The sequence below is a fragment of the Calliopsis andreniformis genome, chromosome 8, assembly GCF_051401765.1.
Source record: "Calliopsis andreniformis isolate RMS-2024a chromosome 8, iyCalAndr_principal, whole genome shotgun sequence".
In the NCBI taxonomy this organism is placed as follows: Eukaryota; Metazoa; Arthropoda; class Insecta; order Hymenoptera; family Andrenidae; genus Calliopsis; species Calliopsis andreniformis.
The window spans coordinates 4,430,130-4,448,628 of NC_135069.1; the positions used below are offsets into that span (position 1 = coordinate 4,430,130).

Consider the following 18,499-nt stretch of genomic DNA (forward strand, 5'->3'; position numbering starts at 1 on the left):
TACTCTTTTTCTAAAGAGAGTTTAACTAAAGTGGTTATTGATATAACAAGTGGATACATAATAAATCATGCGTGACATATTACCGATTTTAATGGAGCGAGAAGATTCAACGTATGAGATCTGCGACACAAAGTTAATTGTCGCTGTTGAAAGTAGTTGACGCAACAGATTTAGAAGGAGTTGAACGAACCCATTGCGTGCAATTGACTTAATCATACGAAAAAAAGAACTTTTGATGTACCTTGTAGTTTTATTTTTATTTATTCATCGAATCATTTACTCGTTATCACGTGAAGTGCGTTCACGCGCGTTCAGCCTTCCGTTTCGTTTCTTGCAAATCTTAATCGTAGACGATTAATGTTATGTGCAATACAAAATTGATAAAGTACTATATTCACTGTGGCAAAAGATCGTCACCGAGTTCTTCGTCACCGAAATCGTCATCTCTCTTACCAGCAGACGTCATCGGACGAACGGGGAGGGGGCCTATCGGATCTACATACGTAGTACCTGTATAAAATATTTTGTAACAATTATTTAAAATATTTTGTAGCAGTCTTGCTTTATACTTCGCGCACAATGATTTTTAGTCGCTAAAGAATTACATAACAAATTGAAGATTAGCAGAAATTCCGAGTAGTCCCGTATAATGTAGAGAGAGAGAGTAAGAATAGGCTGTTTAAAATAGCCAGACCCATCTATCATCTGTTCAATCCATTAGGGCAGTTCGATCATCATCCGTAGATCATTCTTGTTAATGCTCATTTCAAATAAAGCTACGCAATTCTGAACCTCAGACAGCTCAATCGAACGTTCAGTTCTCACGATGACATGTACAAATGAAAGTATCTTTCGAGCTAATGATTAAAGTTTTGAGTAATACGTACTCATTTGATCACTTGTTTCGAATGCTCCTTCTGCAAAACTTTCTGCCGTAGAAATTCGATTTAGCCGTGTGATACCAGCACCGCTTAAACTTTGATTTTCTCTTTTACCAAGTGTTGGACTTGATCTGTGGTCTGATATTACACTCATTCCAGAACCGGTCCGTGATGATGCTCCGCTATTGCTTTTTCTTGATCCTGTAATAAATATTATTACATTAGTTTCGCATTCAGAACAATCCAAAACACATTTGTGACATACCTGGTCTCGCTGAACCTTGCCTATCTTTTAATTCTCTGGCCCTTTCGGCTCGCTTTAATTCGGCTGCATACATTTGCGCCTCTTTCAAACCGAGATCGCTGCATAAGCGAACCAAAAATTTAAGGCACTCAACATTCTCAGGAAACTTGCTATGTATATCTTGATACTCTGAAAGAGCTTTATGAAATTGACCAGTTCGCCTCAAACATGCAGCTACAAGCAATCTCCATCTTGGTTCGTCGGGAACAAGTTCTACTGCTTTTTTGAAATAAACTAATGCCTTTTCAGCAACCTTAAAAATATTACGGTATAAAATGCATATTCAGTAGAAAAAAGGAACATTTAAACCTTTACCTGCATTGATACGAAATATGATCCTAACCAATCAATCACTTCAAAATTTGCAGGGAAGAATCTGTAGGACTATAAGAGTAAAAACATTTACTATAAATTTTCTTTAATATTTTAATTCACAGTTTTAAATGTTTATGCAATAGCTCACGTCGCTGTAAAATTGGTATGCTTGTTGCTTATCCCCAGCAGCATCGTACATTTCGCCCAGTTTTTGGAGTACTCCTGGATCAGATGGTATTATACCGAGCAATTGATTGTACCTAATACATGTTCAAGTGATTTTTCATTGAACTACGGTATGCAGTAAATGTACATATTAGAAAAAATTGTAATACCATTCTGCTGCTTGGTCTACGTCATTCATAAGTTGATATAAATGACCTATTTGGTACAGCGTCTGCTGATCGTGTCTAACAAGATTACGGACTTTCCAAAAACACTCCAATGCTTCTTCATACATACTTTGTTTCTTATAAACTATCCCTATTCAATAGATTTGTATTAATAATTTAGTTAAACGCATATAGTGCATGTGCTGAAATTACCTAAATTGTAAAGTGCTTGCACGTGACTAGCATCTGTATCTAACGCACACAAGAGAAGTTCTCTGGCAATATTTAATTCACCCTTTCTGATTGCGCAAGCTGATAAATTAACATAAGCTGCTGCGTTGTAACTATCCGTACTTCGAGCGATTTCCCCACATCTCTCTGCTTCATCGTAATCTCCTTGCTAGAGATGAATTCAAGAATGTTATATGGCGTTTTTTATTACATCATTTATAATGAGTAAAAATACAATTGCTTACGAGGAAGTAAATAAACGATAACATAGTCGCAGCTGCACTGTTGGCTTTACTTTCCCGATTTTCAAACATCTTTAGAGTGTCGATGGCCAGCTGCGTTTCCCGATTGTGTAAAAATACCATGGCTTTACTTATTTCTAAATCAGCAGCTAGTGGTCCATAAGTTGAAGATTTAATGGCTTCAACGCACCTTAAAAAGAAAATATTGAAACTGTTAGATAGAAAATTTAATTTTTTGACGTACAGACGAGATAACTTTTTTTTACCAAGCAAATCCAGCCGTAAGCGTATCTTCAATAACTGGCGCTATAAGTTTCGCAGCGCAAAGTATAGTTTTCTCGGCTTCTAATTTCAGTTCTTTCTCTAAATTAGATAGCTCGTCATTCTTTAAAATTTCATTTAATATATTAGATGCAACATCGTCCTGTAAAATAGGCAAACAACATTTTTAATAAGAAATAGATTTGGATATTGTTTTTCAAAATCAAACTTATATTTGCATTGTGCTCAATAAATGGCATTATTAGGAAAGTGATAACTTGCTGCTATATGGATGTGCTGGTGCAAAGAAGTTAGAGTTATACTGTAGAAAATATACTTTTTGAAAGAGTTTGTGAAAGCAAATAATTTTCTAGCTGAGTGTGGGCAAGTACAATTTTATATAGTGATATGTACATATATGCCCAACTCACAGTATTTATATTATATCTGTCCTCCTGATCTATGTTAAGCTGAACTTCTAACAACTCTAAAAATGCCCTTTTCATTTTATCCCTATGAGACAATGCAAAATGGCATAAAACAGCATGCAACCCTGCTTTAAATTCAGCTCTTTCTTTCATGACCCATTCAAAACTATTAGCTGCTTCTTCCAAACGACCCATTTGTACAAACAACATTCCAATGTTATGCATAATTTTTATTCTGTGAATTATTTAGTGGGTTAATGATAGTATAAATATTAAAAAATCAATTAACGGAAACCTAAACAATTTATATTAATAACATGATGCTTATTTGTTACCTTAGATCTTTATGAGCTGCTGGTGCCTGATCAAATGCCATTCTATACATTTTAATTGCTTGAGATAATTGCCCCATTTTAACGTATATATTTCCCATGTTCACTTTAAGTCTAGCACTGTTGCTAAACATTCTATTTCTTGTTATAGCTTGATAAGTAGCTATAGCTTCAGTAAACATATTATTATTAGTATACTGAGTTGCTAAATTAAAAATAACCTGAAGGAATATCAGTACATATGTATTTTTTTCAAATATATTCTTTACATGTAATAAAATACAAAAGTCTGCTCTTACAGCAAATGTTAAGTCTACATTATGACTGTCACTGAGGCCAGCTTGTTCTTGCAATCGAATAAGTGCTCTTTCCCTTGAAGAAGCTTCTCTGGCCCTTTCTAAAGCAGCCCTCATATTATTTTCACATGCTGCTCTCACAGAACTTTCAATTAACTCCATTATTTTCCTTTCAGTTACCTTTATCTTCTCCTCTGGCCTTTAATATCAGCATTATCTCATAAGATATTATTGCACATAAAAGAATAATAATCATTAATATAATCTTACGTGTCTTCTTTCCCAGTTTCTAAAGGTGGTGCTGGTCCTTTCATAGTATTGCCCATATTAAGTGGGTCAAAAGGTTGTCGACTACTACTCGTATAACCAGCCCCCCTAACTGCAGTCATTGGTCTAAGCCCACTAGTGGCTGGACGCATAGATACATTGGTATTGCTTCTATGAAACTGTAAATTTTAGATAGAATTACATATTACACCAATATAATAAAAATATGTACGATGTCATAAATTGACCTACCCCAGTTGATGTACCCAAACGCATAGCAGTGCCAGGTGTTTTTGGTGTAAACTATTAAATGATTACAGATTAATATTAGTAACAAATTGTATATCCAAAAATTCATTGATTACTTACAATAGACCTTCTTCCATAACTAGTGGTAAGAGTTTCATGAAACAAATCATCCTGTTCCAAATTTTTAATACTATAAACTGATGGATAATCATTATATCCATCATAAATATCGTCATTAATTTGTGCAACAGCCATCGCAGCTTTTTCTATAAAAATCTACAAGTTACAGAAACGAAATGCCATAAACAGCTTACGTATCCATAAAGGTACATTCATTAATCTACGCAGTAATAAATTCTACGGAACACGATAAAGAAATCGATTTACTACTTTGAACGATTTACAACCTTATTTATTGATGTTTATACTCGACTGTGCTGGTAATGCAGGCGAATTAAAAAGATTTAATACCACTGACTCCGCTCAGGTGGCGAATGTGGCTTATATTAAAAAAATGGCGCGATTCAAGTAGTCCTACGCTCAGAAGCCATATGTTATCGCATCCAGTGTACAAACACAGATCAATGGGCCTACGTACATCAGTTGGCAATGTAGTAGTAAGCTGTCGTCCGCTTTTTAGACGGCTGATTTGTAACACTATGAAGTTTTGCAGTCGCTTTACGTGAAAAGAAAAAATTCCTTACTCCGACGACGTATGTTTTCGCATCGCGTGTTCCGTCTCGCTTGTACGGAATCGATCGGGAAATATTAATTTGAACAATTTCCCTGAGTTTTCCATCGGTGGTTTGACAAGAGACTCGATTCTGCATTGTTTCCCAAAAAGGCGGGGTTACTCTTTAATACTCTTTATGCAACAGTGCCAGATAATCTACCTCGTCGAATTGATAATGTTGATAGATATCCGAATTTGACATGTGTTACGTGACGGCGAGACGTGCTCCGATTCACGAGATCATGTGAAAATATTTCTTAATCATTGCTACGCGCCCACAGTGCTGTCCAAGCTCGTATCTGTAATGTGATCACGTAAAATAATCGAAAAGAATTTTGATGAAAATGACAACTGAGCAGAGCGGGCACGATCATTCTCTTGCGATTAGACAAGAGATACAACGATTCGAAAGCGTTCATCCTTCGATATATGCCATTTACGACTTAATTGATGTCATATCTGATACCCACATTGCAAAACAGATTCGTGAGCATGTTGTCGCAATTGAAGGTATTATGCGCAATAAAATTACTAAAACTGTTAGAATACTTTATTATTTTTTATTGTACTTTTCTTCTTTATATTGGAGTAAGGGTATTAAATGTCTCTGTTGAATCTAAGGGTAGAAACTATGTATTGTAGATTCCTTCGTTAATAGTCATGAATGGACATTGGCCAGGGATGTTCCAGAGTTACATTTGGGAATTATTGGTTCTTCTGACTCAGGAAAGTCTGCTTTAGTTCACAGATATTTAACTGGTTCATTTATGCATGAAGAATCTCCAGAAGGTGGTCGCTTCAAAAAGGAAGTCTTTATCAATGATCAGAGTTATCTCTTGTTAATTAGAGATGAGGGTGGAGTGCCAGAATCACAAGTATACAAGAAAATATATTACATTATACAATTGATGCATTCATATGCATATCTCATCATTAAAAGTCATTTATCAGCATTTTTTAGCACATGAGTTAACATAAATGTCATTCATTTCAGTTCTCTGCTTGGATAGATGCTTTATTGCTTGTGTTTAGTTTAGAAAGTGAAGAAAGTTTCTCAGTAGTTTGCAGTTTCTATAATAGAATGTGTTCATTTCGAAATATGTCAGAAGTACCAAAAATACTTGTAGGAGTACAAGGTAAAGCATAAGTATTTCTTTATCTTTAATCTTAATCTTAAATAGTGTTACATGTACTTTATATAATTGTAGATTCAATTAATGATTCTAATCCCCGGGTTATAAAAGATATTAGACCACGAAAATTGGCTTGTGATCTAAGGTGTCCTTATTATGAAACTTGTGCCACATATGGTTTAAATGTTGAGAGGGTATTTCAAGATGGTAAATATTCCAGAAATGTTTTTAGTGTTGCACTTTTAATCTTCATTAAAATTTAATATCTAATTCTATATAAGTTCATATTCTCATAATAAATATGATTTTTATATAAATACCAAACATATCTATTACACCCTTCCTTACATCCATTACCGTTGTGCTTCAGTGACTTTGATGATTATTCTGAGAGTATTCTGAATATTACAGTGTGTCAAAAAATTATACAACATATATCAGCAAAACATTATCGATGTAACGGGCAACCAACAGCAGATAATGAAACAAAATATCCTGCTCCATTGATTGCTAAAAATGTACAAGTCCTTGCCAAAGATGTGGAAGCAACTAATTCATCAAAATTAAGTGTGAGTTCTTATCTTGCTGTAAAATAATCAAGAAAATGCATGTAATAAATTATTTTCCCTACAGGCATCTGATAAAGATGAAGATTCCAGGTCACTTCATAGTAGTTCTACTCCAAATGAGTCTGGAACAGTAAGTGAAAATTTTCATAATACTCAGAATCAACATGGGGACCTTAGATCTTCTATATTAACTCCAACTACTATCAGGTACATTTATTATTAAGATATTAATTTCCTTATCGGGCAAGATACATACTGAACTTGTATTTCTATACTATAGAAAGTTTAGGAGAAAATCCAATATTTTTACACCTTCAAAAAAAGAGAAATACAATATGGGTGAAATGGGTGTTGGCAGAGAAATACCAGTAAAACAGGGATATTTATTTAAACGCAGTAGTAAATCCTTAAAGGAGTGGAAAAAGAAATATGTAACATTGCTGGAAGATGGTCGTTTAACTTATCATTCTAGTTTACATGTAATTATATTATTCTATAATATTATCAATTAAACATTCAGAGTAATACCCGTATATATTTACTTGTCTAGGATTATATGAATGATGCTAATGGTAAAGAAATATTATTGCAATACGTAACTATAAAAGTGCCTGGAAAAACACCTAAGGGTTCCAAATCAACTAATGCTCAAGGTGCATAATAATTTATCTACCTATTTCATTATATCTGGTTATAGTACTTGTATCTGAAATTTATGTCAATTTTCAGAAGATAGTTTCGAATTCTCTATTATTTCATTAGAAAATAAGACGTGGCATTTCGAAGCAAATAATGCTGAAGATAGGGACAGTTGGATTTCTGCTATAGAGCAACAGATTTTGTTAAGTTTCCAAAAAAATGACGGCGATAAAAAGAACGAATCCTATGATTTCAAGATGCATTGTATAAAAAATAAAGTAGCAGGCAATGACGCGTGTGTAGATTGTGGAGCACCTGGTAAATAATATTGGTAATTTATTGTCATTACGTTTATAGTTCATGTCTTATGTAGAATTAATTACCCTAATTACATTTTAGATCCACATTGGGCTAGTCTAAACTTAGGTGTATTAATGTGTATTGAATGCTCTGGAATACACAGAAACTTAGGTTCACACATATCGAAAGTTAGATCACTAGACTTAGATGATTGGTCGTAAGTGCGATGACTACTTATTTTGAATGAATAATTTTTCGATCTAAAAAATATTTAAGTAATTCGATCTGATATTGAGGATATAATTTTATAAATATATTTTCTAGTTATGCATGAATTGTTCTATAGCATAAAATAGCCTTGACATTAATTTTAGCGCAGGTCAATTAAGTGTAATGTTAGCCCTTGGTAATGACATAGCGAATAGTGTTTGGGAATATTGTTTAAATGGAAAACAGAAGCCAAATTCAGAATCTCCTAGAGAAGAAAAGGAGGAATGGATTAGGTGGAAATATGAAGACAAAATGTTTTTACCACCAATTAACCCAAACTTCTCTTTAGGCAGACTGCTTATCGATTCAGTGTATCGGTAAATATTATCTAATTTTAAGTTAACGATAGTTGCATTATTATGAGTAATTAGATCATTTATTTTTTTGTATGGAATGCAATTTAGGGGTGATATGAGAGCGTTTACATTATGCTTGGCCAGATGTAGTTACAAAGATATTAATACGTCGGTGAGTTCGGAGGATTTAAGAACACCTCTCCATTTGGCTTGCGCCACAGGAAATTTAGCTATGGCACAACTTTTAATATGGGTGTGTTTATTCTTGTCGTAATTCTAGTATAGAAGTATTATAGAAAAATTATGATATACTGGTACATTATTAAACTATTACAGCATAAAGCAAACCCATATAATTTAGACCACGAAGGACGTACGTGTATGTCATATGTACGGGCGCTTGAAAGAAGCCTTGACAATTCAACGGATTCTATGGAAATGCAGAAGCTTCTTGAAGTACTTGAACAAGCTAGTGTTTCTGGTGTAGATGACGTAGAAACGTCTCAGTATTAAACTTGTTTATGTTATGTACTTACTGCATGCAAAGCCATGCTCTAATTAATGGCTTAGAGTCGATATAACTTTCATCGTTAACGGTACTGATACTCAAAACAGCAACCAAAGTATGTTAAATGAATTTGAAACGTAAAACGGTCTATTTCTATAAAATAGCAATCTATACTGTATTAAAGATTAACATTGTGTGTAACAGTGTGTTTCCTTTTAATGTTGACTAGAAATTTCATAAAAAGTTTGACCACGTATTTTAATAAATATAACATACTTTGCATATATATTTGTACATTAAAAAGTAGTTTGAATTAGAAATATAATTCACATAATTATATATATAAATATATATTTAACAAGGTTTAGGTCAGTGAAAGTAATGTCTAATAGTAAATTGGAGTGTACATTATCAATGACTGAGAGTACAAACACTCATAAATCTAGTTATATTTATACACTAAATACATTCAATGTATTTGAAGAATGCTTTTATAATTTTTATTTTATTAATTATGAATCAAATATATAATTACCTCGCAATCTGTTTTGGTTACTTTAATAGCCCAAGAAAACACGATTGCAATTTCGAACTTGCTTATTCTTCTACGTACAATGTCTCCCAAGAAGATTTATCTCCGAAAATCAATCAAACCATATTAAAGAAACACTTTGAAAATGCGATCTTCTTGAGAAACCAAATTGTACTTTTCTCCATTATATTCTGTGAAGATCAATGCTTCATTTATACTTGTTAGACGAACAAATAACATTTGTAACATGATACACTTCATCTGTTATATCTGTATCATCTAAAAACATTAAATAATTTCATGTTAAATGTAAAGTTTTGTACCAAGTACATTATGTAGACAAAGCTCTTACCTAATGGATGTGTACTTGTTGGAAATATGGGTGACAAACTATAATACTTAGTAGTTGTTAATTTTGATAACTTAGTTTGGGATGAAAGTGATATTCTACGCATATTAGGAATCCTAAAAATAATTCAAATTTATCGTAATATGTTAGAATTTCATTAAATTATTAAACTTACTCTTTGTTGAAATTATTAATTGCTGACGGAGGAAGCCGAGCAATTAAATTGTAAATTATATTTTGATGTAAATCATGACAATTTTGTATGGGTGATTTCTCACAAATATATTGTTTGGAAGCATACAGAAGAAGTGATCTTAGATCATCAGCTGAACATTCTAAATTATTTTGTAGGAGTAACATGAATTCCAAACACACATGAATTTGTGCCATACATAGCAATTTTTTTCTGAAAATTTTTGAAGTTATCTGTACTTCAAACATATACAATACAAAAATAATAACTTGTCACACATACCTATAGGAATCAACTGAAAACTTATCAGATGATACATTTCCTAATTTTTGTTGTATATCATGTAATTCGCTAAATTTTGCATTCATTAAAATATAAGTATAGTCTCTGTACAATTTTTCAAAGCCCATATCTATAACATACTCTAATGGTAAACTGTCTGATAGTAAATGTGTAATGGTTTTCTGTTGATGTGGATTAGAGATAACTTTGGCAAATCTTGTTGAATTTGAAAAATTTACCTGTACCAAGCATTCATTTACAATAATTTCTTCAAGTACTGTATGAATGCATTTTGTCATTTCAAAGTAACTTGAATTCTCTAAAAGTACAAATGATATTTTACATATGAATGAATATATGCACAATAATTGAAAATACACTTACTTATGATTAATTCCCATAAAAAGTCTGTGAAATCTAAATTATATCTAAATGGTAGATTCTGTATATATTGTTCAATATTTATATTATCTTCTATGCTTTCTTCATTTATAAAATTCATTTTATTTATTTCAGTATTACCAATATTTCTAAAACTACAATCCCCATTTAATAGAAGGTTTAAGTTATTTATTATAGTATCATGTTCCTAAAAAGAAGGAAGATATATTATTATTAATTAAAAATACTACGTTTTATAGAATATTTAGAATTTTTAAATACCTCTTTGTATGGGTTTGTGAAATCATCTGGAAATTGTAGGCATACTGGAATATGATGAGTACTATTATTTTTTTTATGTTCTTCTACAATGTTTAAGTATTGATTTAGCAATAGTAATTGCTTCCATAATTCTTTTAAGGGACTGATAACTGACCCTGTAACAATTTGAGCAACCTAAAAGGCAAATATAATGTATATATGTAATAACTATTAATGTATGTAAAAAATAACTCCAATACTACCAAATTATTTTTTGAGGTCCTTGTAGGTGCATATACAGACAAACTGCAAGTATCTACTTCTATACTTAAACTTCCTTCAAAATTACTTTTAGCATTCTCATCCCAATTAATCATTTCATCTTTTATGCCAAATATATCAAAAGTGTTGGATGCAGATATAATAATCTAAATACAAACAAACCAGTATTAAGCAGTCATACACATATAATTACTCTAAATAATATTATACTCACATCATGTTCAGGTACATGTGAAAGTTTAGAATGTTGTTGAAGAATTTCTGATGAAGACATTTTCATACTCTCAAGAGTTTCAATACCAGTTGAAGAAACTTTAATTGTAGTAAACCATTCTCCTTTAACAATAGTACCCAATAATCTGATTTGTCTTTGAACTTCATCATCGCAAAGTGCAAATATTGGTGGAAAGGTATCAGTTACAAATTCAATGCATGCATTTAATGCATTACTGGAAATGGATGAAATAGACTAGTATTCATTACATAGTAAATAGTCTTTAGCATAATTATCATCACCCTACCATGCTTCTGTTCTACCCAATGGTAAATATTTCTCTTCTTTTTTATTCCAATTTTGTTTTACCAAAATAAGAGTATCCTCAAAATCAACATCACGAAATGAACACTTCAAAGGTGATCCAGTAATATCAAATTCTGAAATAGTCATTCAAACAATTTATATAATGCAAATAAATGGTAAATGTGACGTGAACTTACGACTTGTTTCATCGTCGACAGATTTTGAATACTCATTAAAAAATTCCGGAGATTTCTAAAAAAAGATAAAGAATATGTACTTAATAAATTAAGTGAATTTCAATAAAATGTCAATCATTATGCAACGTACTTCTTTATGTAAAATAATACAAGGCGAATCTTTATACTCTGGAAAAAGTCGATCTATGTACGATAAACAGATTTTACTTATTTTTATGGAGGGATTTATAACTTCCCGTAATATCTCGAGTTCGTCCATTACTTTTTATAATTATTTCAGTTCTTTTAATTAGATCTCTTCCACTATTTAATAAATCATAGTTCTTTCTCGTAACATGACTTTTCGCGCCAGATACGTTACTTTCTCATTCTACTTTGCACGATTACTTGAGAACATTTGAATCGAGATTTCAAACGTTCCTGGAAATTTCACGTTCGAAAATACATCAGAAATTCAAACCTTTCAATTTTTTGGAACAGATTACAGATAAAATTTTCAATAATAAAAAAGAAAAAGAAGATAAAAATCTAAATTTAAAACCAGAGAAAAAAGACAACAAGAATTACGAGAACAAAAACAGGAACAAAAGAAAAACCAGAAAAAGATTGTAATATTTGTATCCATTTCTCTCATTAAAAAATTACTTCTTTATCAGTTATCCTACAATTTACGAGACACCCTGTATAAAAGTACAGGCTATTAATTAACAATTTTAGGAACACCAGAACTTAGAATTCGCAGAGCCCTCTATCAGCCGTTCGCGTTTGCGCTACATACAGTGGCTATGACATCGATATGTCAATACTCACAAGGCAGAAAATCTTCGAAAAGTGTATGATGTTGTAGAGCAGGTAAACATACACTCGCGGGAATAATCGTAGTTGCGGTAGTGATTAGGTTATGAAAAAGTTGAACAAACACTGGACAGGTGTGGGTAACATTTCAACGGTGTGTTTGTCCGAAGTGAAGAGGGACCGCGAGGACCTCGAAGACAGTCTTCCGACCTTCTACATGAAGGAACAGGACATTCCTGAGTATCTGGAAGGCTGTGGTTTAACCACCTGTACAGCCGGCGACATGCCTGAGGACGTGGACGTTCTGCGGGACAACAAGGAGCACACGAAGGAGAAAAAATTGTCGTCCGCGTCCATCGCTGGTCCCGACACCAAGAAAACGGTCACCGTCAAGCATCCCGAGTCGAATAAGCCAAAACCAACTACGAAGAAAGGGAAACCGATACAGGCCGACTTGGACGTGTCCAAGGAGTTCATCAGGTGCAGAGACGAATGCGTGAAGCGGCTAGACTTAAGCAAATCGAGCATCACCAATCTCCCGAGCACGGTGCGAGACTTGACGCATTTGGTCGAGTTTTATCTGTACGGTAACAAGCTCGTTACATTACCGCCGGAAATAGGCTGCCTGGCGAACTTGGAAACGTTGGCCCTCAGCGAGAACTCTCTTACCAGTCTGCCAAATACGCTGGAGAATCTCAAGTCATTGAGGGTCCTTGACTTGAGGCACAACAAGTTGAGTGAGATACCTGATGTTGTTTATAAGTTGACCAGTCTTACAACTTTGTTTCTACGATTCAATCGTGTCCGATACGTAAGTGACAACATAAGGAATTTGACAAACTTGACCATGTTAAGTTTAAGGGAGAACAAAATCAGGGAACTCCCTGCTGGTATAGGGAAATTGGTCAATTTAATAACCTTTGATGTGTCCCATAATCACCTGGAGCATTTGCCTGAAGAAATTGGGAATTGTGTCCAACTGTCCACGCTTGACTTGCAGCACAATGAGCTTTTGGATATACCAGATACTATTGGGAATTTGGTATCTTTGACAAGATTAGGACTGAGATATAATAGATTAACGAATATTCCAAAATCATTGGCGAATTGTAAGTTAATGGATGAATTCAGTGTGGAAGGGAATCAAGTGTCTCAATTGCCAGATGGACTGCTGTCAAGCCTCTCTGATTTAACAACAATTACATTGTCTAGGAATGCTTTCACTGCATATCCATCAGGGGGACCAGCCCAGTTTACAAATGTTTATTCTATTAATCTTGAGCATAACAAGATTGATAAGATACCTTATGGTATTTTTTCTAAGGCAAAGAATTTGACAAAATTGAATATGAAAGAGAATCAATTGACTGCTTTGCCATTAGATATTGGTACATGGGTGAATATGGTAGAATTAAATTTGGGTACAAATCAGCTGACAAAAATTCCAGATGACATTCAATGCCTTCAAAGCTTAGAAATTTTAATACTTTCTAATAATTTGTTGAAACGTATTCCTGCCACTATAGCAAACTTACGAAAACTCAGAGTCTTAGATCTTGAAGAGAATAAGATTGAGACTCTTCCTAATGAAATTGGTTTTTTAAGAGATTTACAGAAGTTAATTTTGCAATCTAATCAAGTAACTACTTTACCAAGAGCAATTGGTCATTTAACAAATTTAACATATTTAAGTGTTGGGGAAAATAATCTGAACTATCTACCTGAAGAAATTGGTACATTAGAAAATTTAGATTCACTGTATGTAAATGATAATGCAAACTTACATAATTTGCCATTTGAATTAGCTCTGTGCACAAATCTCAGTATTATGTCAATTGAAAATTGTCCTCTTTCACAAATTCCTCCTGAGATAGTTGCAGGAGGCCCTTCTTTAGTGATTCAATTTTTGAAAATGCAAGGACCTTACAGATCCATGTAACAAAATTAGAAATTCTCTGCTGTATGACTTAGATGTCGATTCTTAATAAAAGTGATACAGAAAAAAAATGGTATTTGATACGAATATTTATTAACTTAAATTCTCCATAATGATCTCACATCAATAAGAAATATGAAGATTATCAATATATGATATATAAAAAATGTGCATATATTTGTATTCTGATAAAATTAACATATGTCTGCGATACATTTTTAATATAAAAAAAAAAAGAATATATTGTTATGGGTTCAATGTAACATCATAAATAGTAAATTGGGGCTTTTTACAAATCAGAGACTTTACTACTCAGATTGTACAATATGTTTTTATAATCCTCTTAGGAGTGACTCCATGTCAAACTGTTTGTTGTTGACTTTTTCATAACTTACATCTGACAATCTCAATCTATAACTCTATACAGTGATATATTTATTACAATTTTATTACAGAACTGTAATAATATTTATAGATGTACTATAAACTTGTTGCTGGAATTAAAGATGTACACTATCAGTAAAAAAAAACTAAAAGAATGGAATCATGATAAGAACCCGTAACAATATTTTAGGTACTATAACATAAATTATATTAACATTTTTTTTAGTATAGAGTACACATATAGTTTACAACATTTCATTTATCTATTTTGCTTTTTTTTATGTATATTATTTAATAATGTACTGATATAATAATTACTGTAATATATATTAATTTGCATGTAATGTGCTTTGTTACTACTTTACATTACAATATGCATTATAATTATTTTGTAATTTCAGAAAGTAATATCTAGCATTTAAATATGCTACAGCAGATTCACTAAGTTCACAAATTTGTTATACAGAGATACCTGAGAATACTGTCCTTAGATATTAATAACTATTATTTAGACAACTATATTACATATAAAGGAGTGAGATAACATTATTCAATTACTGGAAATATAAAATTAAGAATCGGCATCAATGAATTTGTATTTTAATTATTGCTATTCATTGCCATATAAATAAAATGTTTTGCTGACAAAATTTAAACAATATATAATGATAAATTGGTACTGTATTATAGTATGAAGTTTGTGTATCATTAATTATTTTATAACATGTCAAATTAGTAGACATACAGGAAGCTTCAATTGTAAGAAATTTTTAAAAAGCTGCTCTTCCAAAATATGAAAAATAACTACTTATATAATTTAGCAGAATGTAATGAATGATGTATTATTTTTTTATTTGTAAGATTAAGCGCAAACAATTTTATATTAAGGCACCCTTAATAATTACAAAAAAAAATTGTGTACTATGAAAAAAGTATATATAATAATATTACTATGTTATATTAGAAGTTTTTACATTTGCAAACATATTTTACATAGGTTGCAATAATCAGTGGCAATTATAAAATACATAAAAATGTATGCCTCTAAAAACAGTTGTGGGTTACACAGAATATGTTTTTTAACTGAGTAGCAAATTATAATTCTAATAATTAGTGCAATTGAAATTTTTAGTTACATTACTATTATTTCTCATCTGATGAAGGAGCTGCTAAACATAGCATACATTTATTTAATGCTATCATTGTATTGTTGTAAAATTATTTTTTGCTAAGTTCCATAAGTGAAGTTTCTATAATTAGGAAAATAATTTGTATGTTATTTACTATGCATGTATGTATATGCATATTTTAGATTATGTTCATGATTGATTAAATTTTATTTATATTCAAGGATATATTGATCTTTTAAATATATATGTATACATTATTGCATACATACAACTTCATGATATAATGTTGATATACTACTCCTTTTTTTTTTCATTTACAATGTAATAGTTTAATGATGGATATTTGATTCATAAATTGTTTTATGATGCAATGGCTGTGCAATAAAAAAATTAATGTTATTCTACATGTATGGTGACTTCAAATGATATTATATTAGTGTTTTGTAAAATGTCATTTATTTAACAAGTGCTATATAAGTGCACTAGGAACATGGTTTCTATGTATTTGTTATGTTATAATCAATGAGATTATAAGTATTAAAAGATGTAGTGTTCATAAATAATGAAAAAAATGCAAAATTATTAGTATTCAAACAATGTTGAAATATTTTAGGTATAAAATGGAACTTAGCAAATTTAATTGTAATCAAGAGAAAGTATGTTTATCCTATAATCATTTACCAATGTATGGAAATGTATAATGTGTTATGTGTCCATTTGCAATTTTTCTACATTAATTATGTTTAGAAAAGATTACCATATAATGTGTATTAACGTTAAACTTTGTCTTTCAAACCTCTACAATTTGTCCAATAAATAAAAACGACCGATGTTGCACAAACAAAATTTGATAATTCTATACTGAAATTTTATTTTTAGTTAAGTAACATTACATTTTTTTAAAGCCTAAACAATCAATATTAATTTGTAGAATTCATATTGAAATGCTTTGTATTCCCTATTTTTATGTTTTGCAATAAATATGTAATAATAATCTTGTATGTAACTTATCAAGCACAGTGCAACATGTATATTTGTTGCAGATTGTTGCAATTAAAATATTGTTTTAATTGTTTCACCAGCAGTATATGTATGTGTGTTTAATACGTTTTAAAGTATTAAATAAGTTTAAAATATATGCAAGAGTTGCCAAAAGGAGTGCTACAATACAAATTGTTGTGATAAACTGTTCAACAGTTTTAAAATACATAAGTGACACACTATAGAACGATCGAGAAATGTTTAAATTTATATGAAAAATCGAAGGTGAATAGCTATTCTAAAATTATAACCTTGTTGAATAGTCTATCAAATGCGATATTACATATATAATTTCAGAATCATAATATTAATGTAATTCAATGTATATGACTACTTATATAGGATGCTGTATATTTCTAAATATATGAACATGCTATAAACATTTCTTGACTCTTCAATTTATTTCTTGATATATTATTTACATATAGAAATAAACTACAATATTACAGTATTAAACGTAATCATGATATTAACATTAACTATTCTAATTTCTTCAATTTATGTTCAAATTTAACAGAAATAAGACTTTGTTTTTTCATAACAAATTTTCCGAATTTTACGATATTTTGAACATTATAACACATGTTATACACGTTTTTTGAATTGTCAATCATTTTTGTCAAGTTAGGTTGTAATTTCTTGTTATATATAGCTCGAGAAGGAAAATTAGATTTTTTGAATAATTTTCTAGCACTCACAAATCCCTCAGTTGTATTTGCATTATTTAATTGTTGATTTGTAGATATATTACAAATATTACGAGAATTTTCCGAAGCTTCTATTAATCTAAAATTTGCACGTATAAATATTAATTTTATTTTATAAATAATGAAAAAATATACTAAGGCAACAACAAACAATTTTTGTTATTTTATTATGATTGATCGAAATACCTTATCAAGTCTGTTATCTCTTTTGAAAAAGACTTCAAATTATCCAAACAAGTCGTAGTATTTTTTATCTCTTGTTGAACATTGTTATTACGTATGATTGCTATCTCATTATTGATAGTGTCGATTTCATTTTCTAAATCTTGAAGTATATTTTTTTTATCTATATCAATATCTTCTATATAATGTTCTGTTGTAGTATCGTATTTACATCTGTGAGGTTTAATTGTTTCTGAAATATTCGGATAACAATCGACAAAAGTACTAAAATTATGTTCTAAAGAAAAATTCCATATTTCATTACAAATTTTATCTTCTATAGCCCAGACACTGTAGTGTACATTATCCTACAAATAACATAAAAAATGTATTCTCAATGTGATACATTTATTTTTCAACAAGAAATACTTGATAAAGGAATTACCAATTTTTTATATTCTTTTTTTAAAGTTACTTTCTTCTGCTGAAGCATATCATAATTTGCGTTCAAAACATTCTTTACAACTTTTAACTCTACATTTTTGCTAATATACTTAATTAAAGATGAATTACGCATTTGATTCTCCTCATTATCTCTAGAAATCATTCTTTTAAATGTTATCGAATAACAGTTATCATTAAACCATTGTTTTTTCCATGAATTATCAATTCCTGTGTTTTATAAAGAATATAATTTCTAATGAAAAATTAGTATTTTATACATAACCATATGTGTAATACATTCATTGTGGTTTGAATAA

At 30.9% G+C, this 18,499-nt stretch overlaps 5 protein-coding genes across 6 annotated transcripts; 2 read left to right on the forward strand and 3 right to left on the reverse strand.

Moving 5' to 3' along the window:
* Positions 1 to 12: 12 nt before the first annotated feature.
* Nompb (intraflagellar transport protein 88-like protein nompB) lies at positions 13 to 4,612 on the reverse strand. The gene is made up of 15 exons (XM_076382756.1): positions 4,259 to 4,612; positions 4,142 to 4,192; positions 3,893 to 4,068; positions 3,626 to 3,821; positions 3,330 to 3,547; positions 2,998 to 3,229; positions 2,572 to 2,729; positions 2,309 to 2,495; positions 2,046 to 2,232; positions 1,836 to 1,983; positions 1,649 to 1,760; positions 1,501 to 1,569; positions 1,147 to 1,438; positions 888 to 1,082; positions 13 to 510 (listed from the first exon to the last, which is right to left on the reverse strand). The coding sequence occupies exons 1-15, from the start codon at positions 4,391 to 4,393 to the stop codon at positions 395 to 397; spliced, it is 2,472 nt and encodes an 823-aa protein (XP_076238871.1). The 5' UTR covers positions 4,394 to 4,612; the 3' UTR covers positions 13 to 394.
* A 454-nt stretch (positions 4,613 to 5,066) lies between these two features.
* Ceng1a (Centaurin gamma 1A) lies at positions 5,067 to 9,234 on the forward strand. The gene is made up of 13 exons (XM_076382748.1): positions 5,067 to 5,381; positions 5,514 to 5,746; positions 5,866 to 6,007; positions 6,080 to 6,211; positions 6,416 to 6,573; positions 6,638 to 6,780; positions 6,854 to 7,052; positions 7,124 to 7,226; positions 7,303 to 7,530; positions 7,612 to 7,729; positions 7,887 to 8,099; positions 8,187 to 8,331; positions 8,415 to 9,234. Exons 1-13 carry the CDS (start codon positions 5,210 to 5,212, stop codon positions 8,589 to 8,591), a joined length of 2,163 nt encoding a protein of 720 aa, XP_076238863.1. The 5' UTR covers positions 5,067 to 5,209; the 3' UTR covers positions 8,592 to 9,234.
* Positions 9,235 to 9,313: 79 nt separating this feature from the next.
* LOC143182022 (uncharacterized) lies at positions 9,314 to 11,842 on the reverse strand. The gene is made up of 11 exons (XM_076382750.1): positions 11,714 to 11,842; positions 11,587 to 11,638; positions 11,388 to 11,520; positions 11,081 to 11,315; positions 10,848 to 11,012; positions 10,606 to 10,779; positions 10,327 to 10,531; positions 9,943 to 10,261; positions 9,643 to 9,873; positions 9,471 to 9,583; positions 9,314 to 9,397 (listed from the first exon to the last, which is right to left on the reverse strand). The coding sequence occupies exons 1-11, from the start codon at positions 11,840 to 11,842 to the stop codon at positions 9,327 to 9,329; spliced, it is 1,827 nt and encodes a 608-aa protein (XP_076238865.1). The 3' UTR covers positions 9,314 to 9,326.
* Positions 11,843 to 12,377: 535 nt separating this feature from the next.
* Positions 12,378 to 14,933, forward strand: LOC143182451 (leucine-rich repeat protein soc-2 homolog). 2 transcript variants are annotated; one of them, XM_076383442.1, is made up of 2 exons: positions 12,378 to 12,435; positions 12,549 to 14,933. In XM_076383442.1, exon 2 carries the CDS (start codon positions 12,596 to 12,598, stop codon positions 14,315 to 14,317), a length of 1,722 nt encoding a protein of 573 aa, XP_076239557.1. In that variant the 5' UTR covers positions 12,378 to 12,435; positions 12,549 to 12,595; the 3' UTR covers positions 14,318 to 14,933. The 2 variants fall into 2 exon arrangements, with proteins under 2 accessions (XP_076239557.1, XP_076239558.1); XM_076383443.1 differs by having other exon boundaries at positions 12,412 to 12,435; positions 12,554 to 14,933.
* Positions 14,934 to 16,626: 1,693 nt separating this feature from the next.
* On the reverse strand, positions 16,627 to 18,468 carry LOC143182050 (uncharacterized). Its single transcript, XM_076382793.1, has 9 exons — positions 18,461 to 18,468; positions 18,184 to 18,346; positions 17,763 to 18,106; positions 17,350 to 17,655; positions 17,244 to 17,304; positions 17,153 to 17,199; positions 16,908 to 17,048; positions 16,741 to 16,834; positions 16,627 to 16,689 (listed from the first exon to the last, which is right to left on the reverse strand). The coding sequence occupies exons 1-9, from the start codon at positions 18,466 to 18,468 to the stop codon at positions 16,627 to 16,629; spliced, it is 1,227 nt and encodes a 408-aa protein (XP_076238908.1).
* Positions 18,469 to 18,499: the final 31 nt, after the last annotated feature.

Bases quoted from the DNA above. Each gene is read 5' to 3' on its own strand.
- Nompb (XM_076382756.1), bottom strand. From the start codon at position 4,393: ATGGCTGTTGCACAAATTAATGACGATATTTATGATGGATATAATGAT. The intron at 2,233-2,308 runs GTAAGCAATTGT...ATTCATCTCTAG, and splicing joins TATCGTTTATTTACTTCCTC to CAAGGAGATTACGATGAAGC. The intron at 1,761-1,835 runs GTATTACAATTT...AACATGTATTAG, and splicing joins GTAGACCAAGCAGCAGAATG to GTACAATCAATTGCTCGGTA.
- Ceng1a (XM_076382748.1), top strand. From the start codon at position 5,210: ATGAAAATGACAACTGAGCAGAGCGGGCACGATCATTCTCTTGCGATT. The intron at 5,747-5,865 runs GTATACAAGAAA...CATTCATTTCAG, and splicing joins GTGGAGTGCCAGAATCACAA to TTCTCTGCTTGGATAGATGC. The intron at 6,008-6,079 runs GTAAAGCATAAG...ATATAATTGTAG, and splicing joins AATACTTGTAGGAGTACAAG to ATTCAATTAATGATTCTAAT.
- LOC143182022 (XM_076382750.1), bottom strand. From the start codon at position 11,842: ATGGACGAACTCGAGATATTACGGGAAGTTATAAATCCCTCCATAAAA. The intron at 11,316-11,387 runs GTAGGGTGATGA...ATCCATTTCCAG, and splicing joins TTGGGTAGAACAGAAGCATG to TAATGCATTAAATGCATGCA. The intron at 10,780-10,847 runs GTAGTATTGGAG...TTTGCCTTTTAG, and splicing joins GGACCTCAAAAAATAATTTG to GTTGCTCAAATTGTTACAGG.
- LOC143182451 (XM_076383442.1), top strand. From the start codon at position 12,596: ATGAAGGAACAGGACATTCCTGAGTATCTGGAAGGCTGTGGTTTAACC.
- LOC143182050 (XM_076382793.1), bottom strand. The intron at 17,656-17,762 runs GTATTTCGATCA...TGCAAATTTTAG, and splicing joins GAGATAACAGACTTGATAAG to ATTAATAGAAGCTTCGGAAA. The intron at 17,200-17,243 runs GCATGTTCATAT...CTATATAAGTAG, and splicing joins AGAGTCAAGAAATGTTTATA to TCATATACATTGAATTACAT.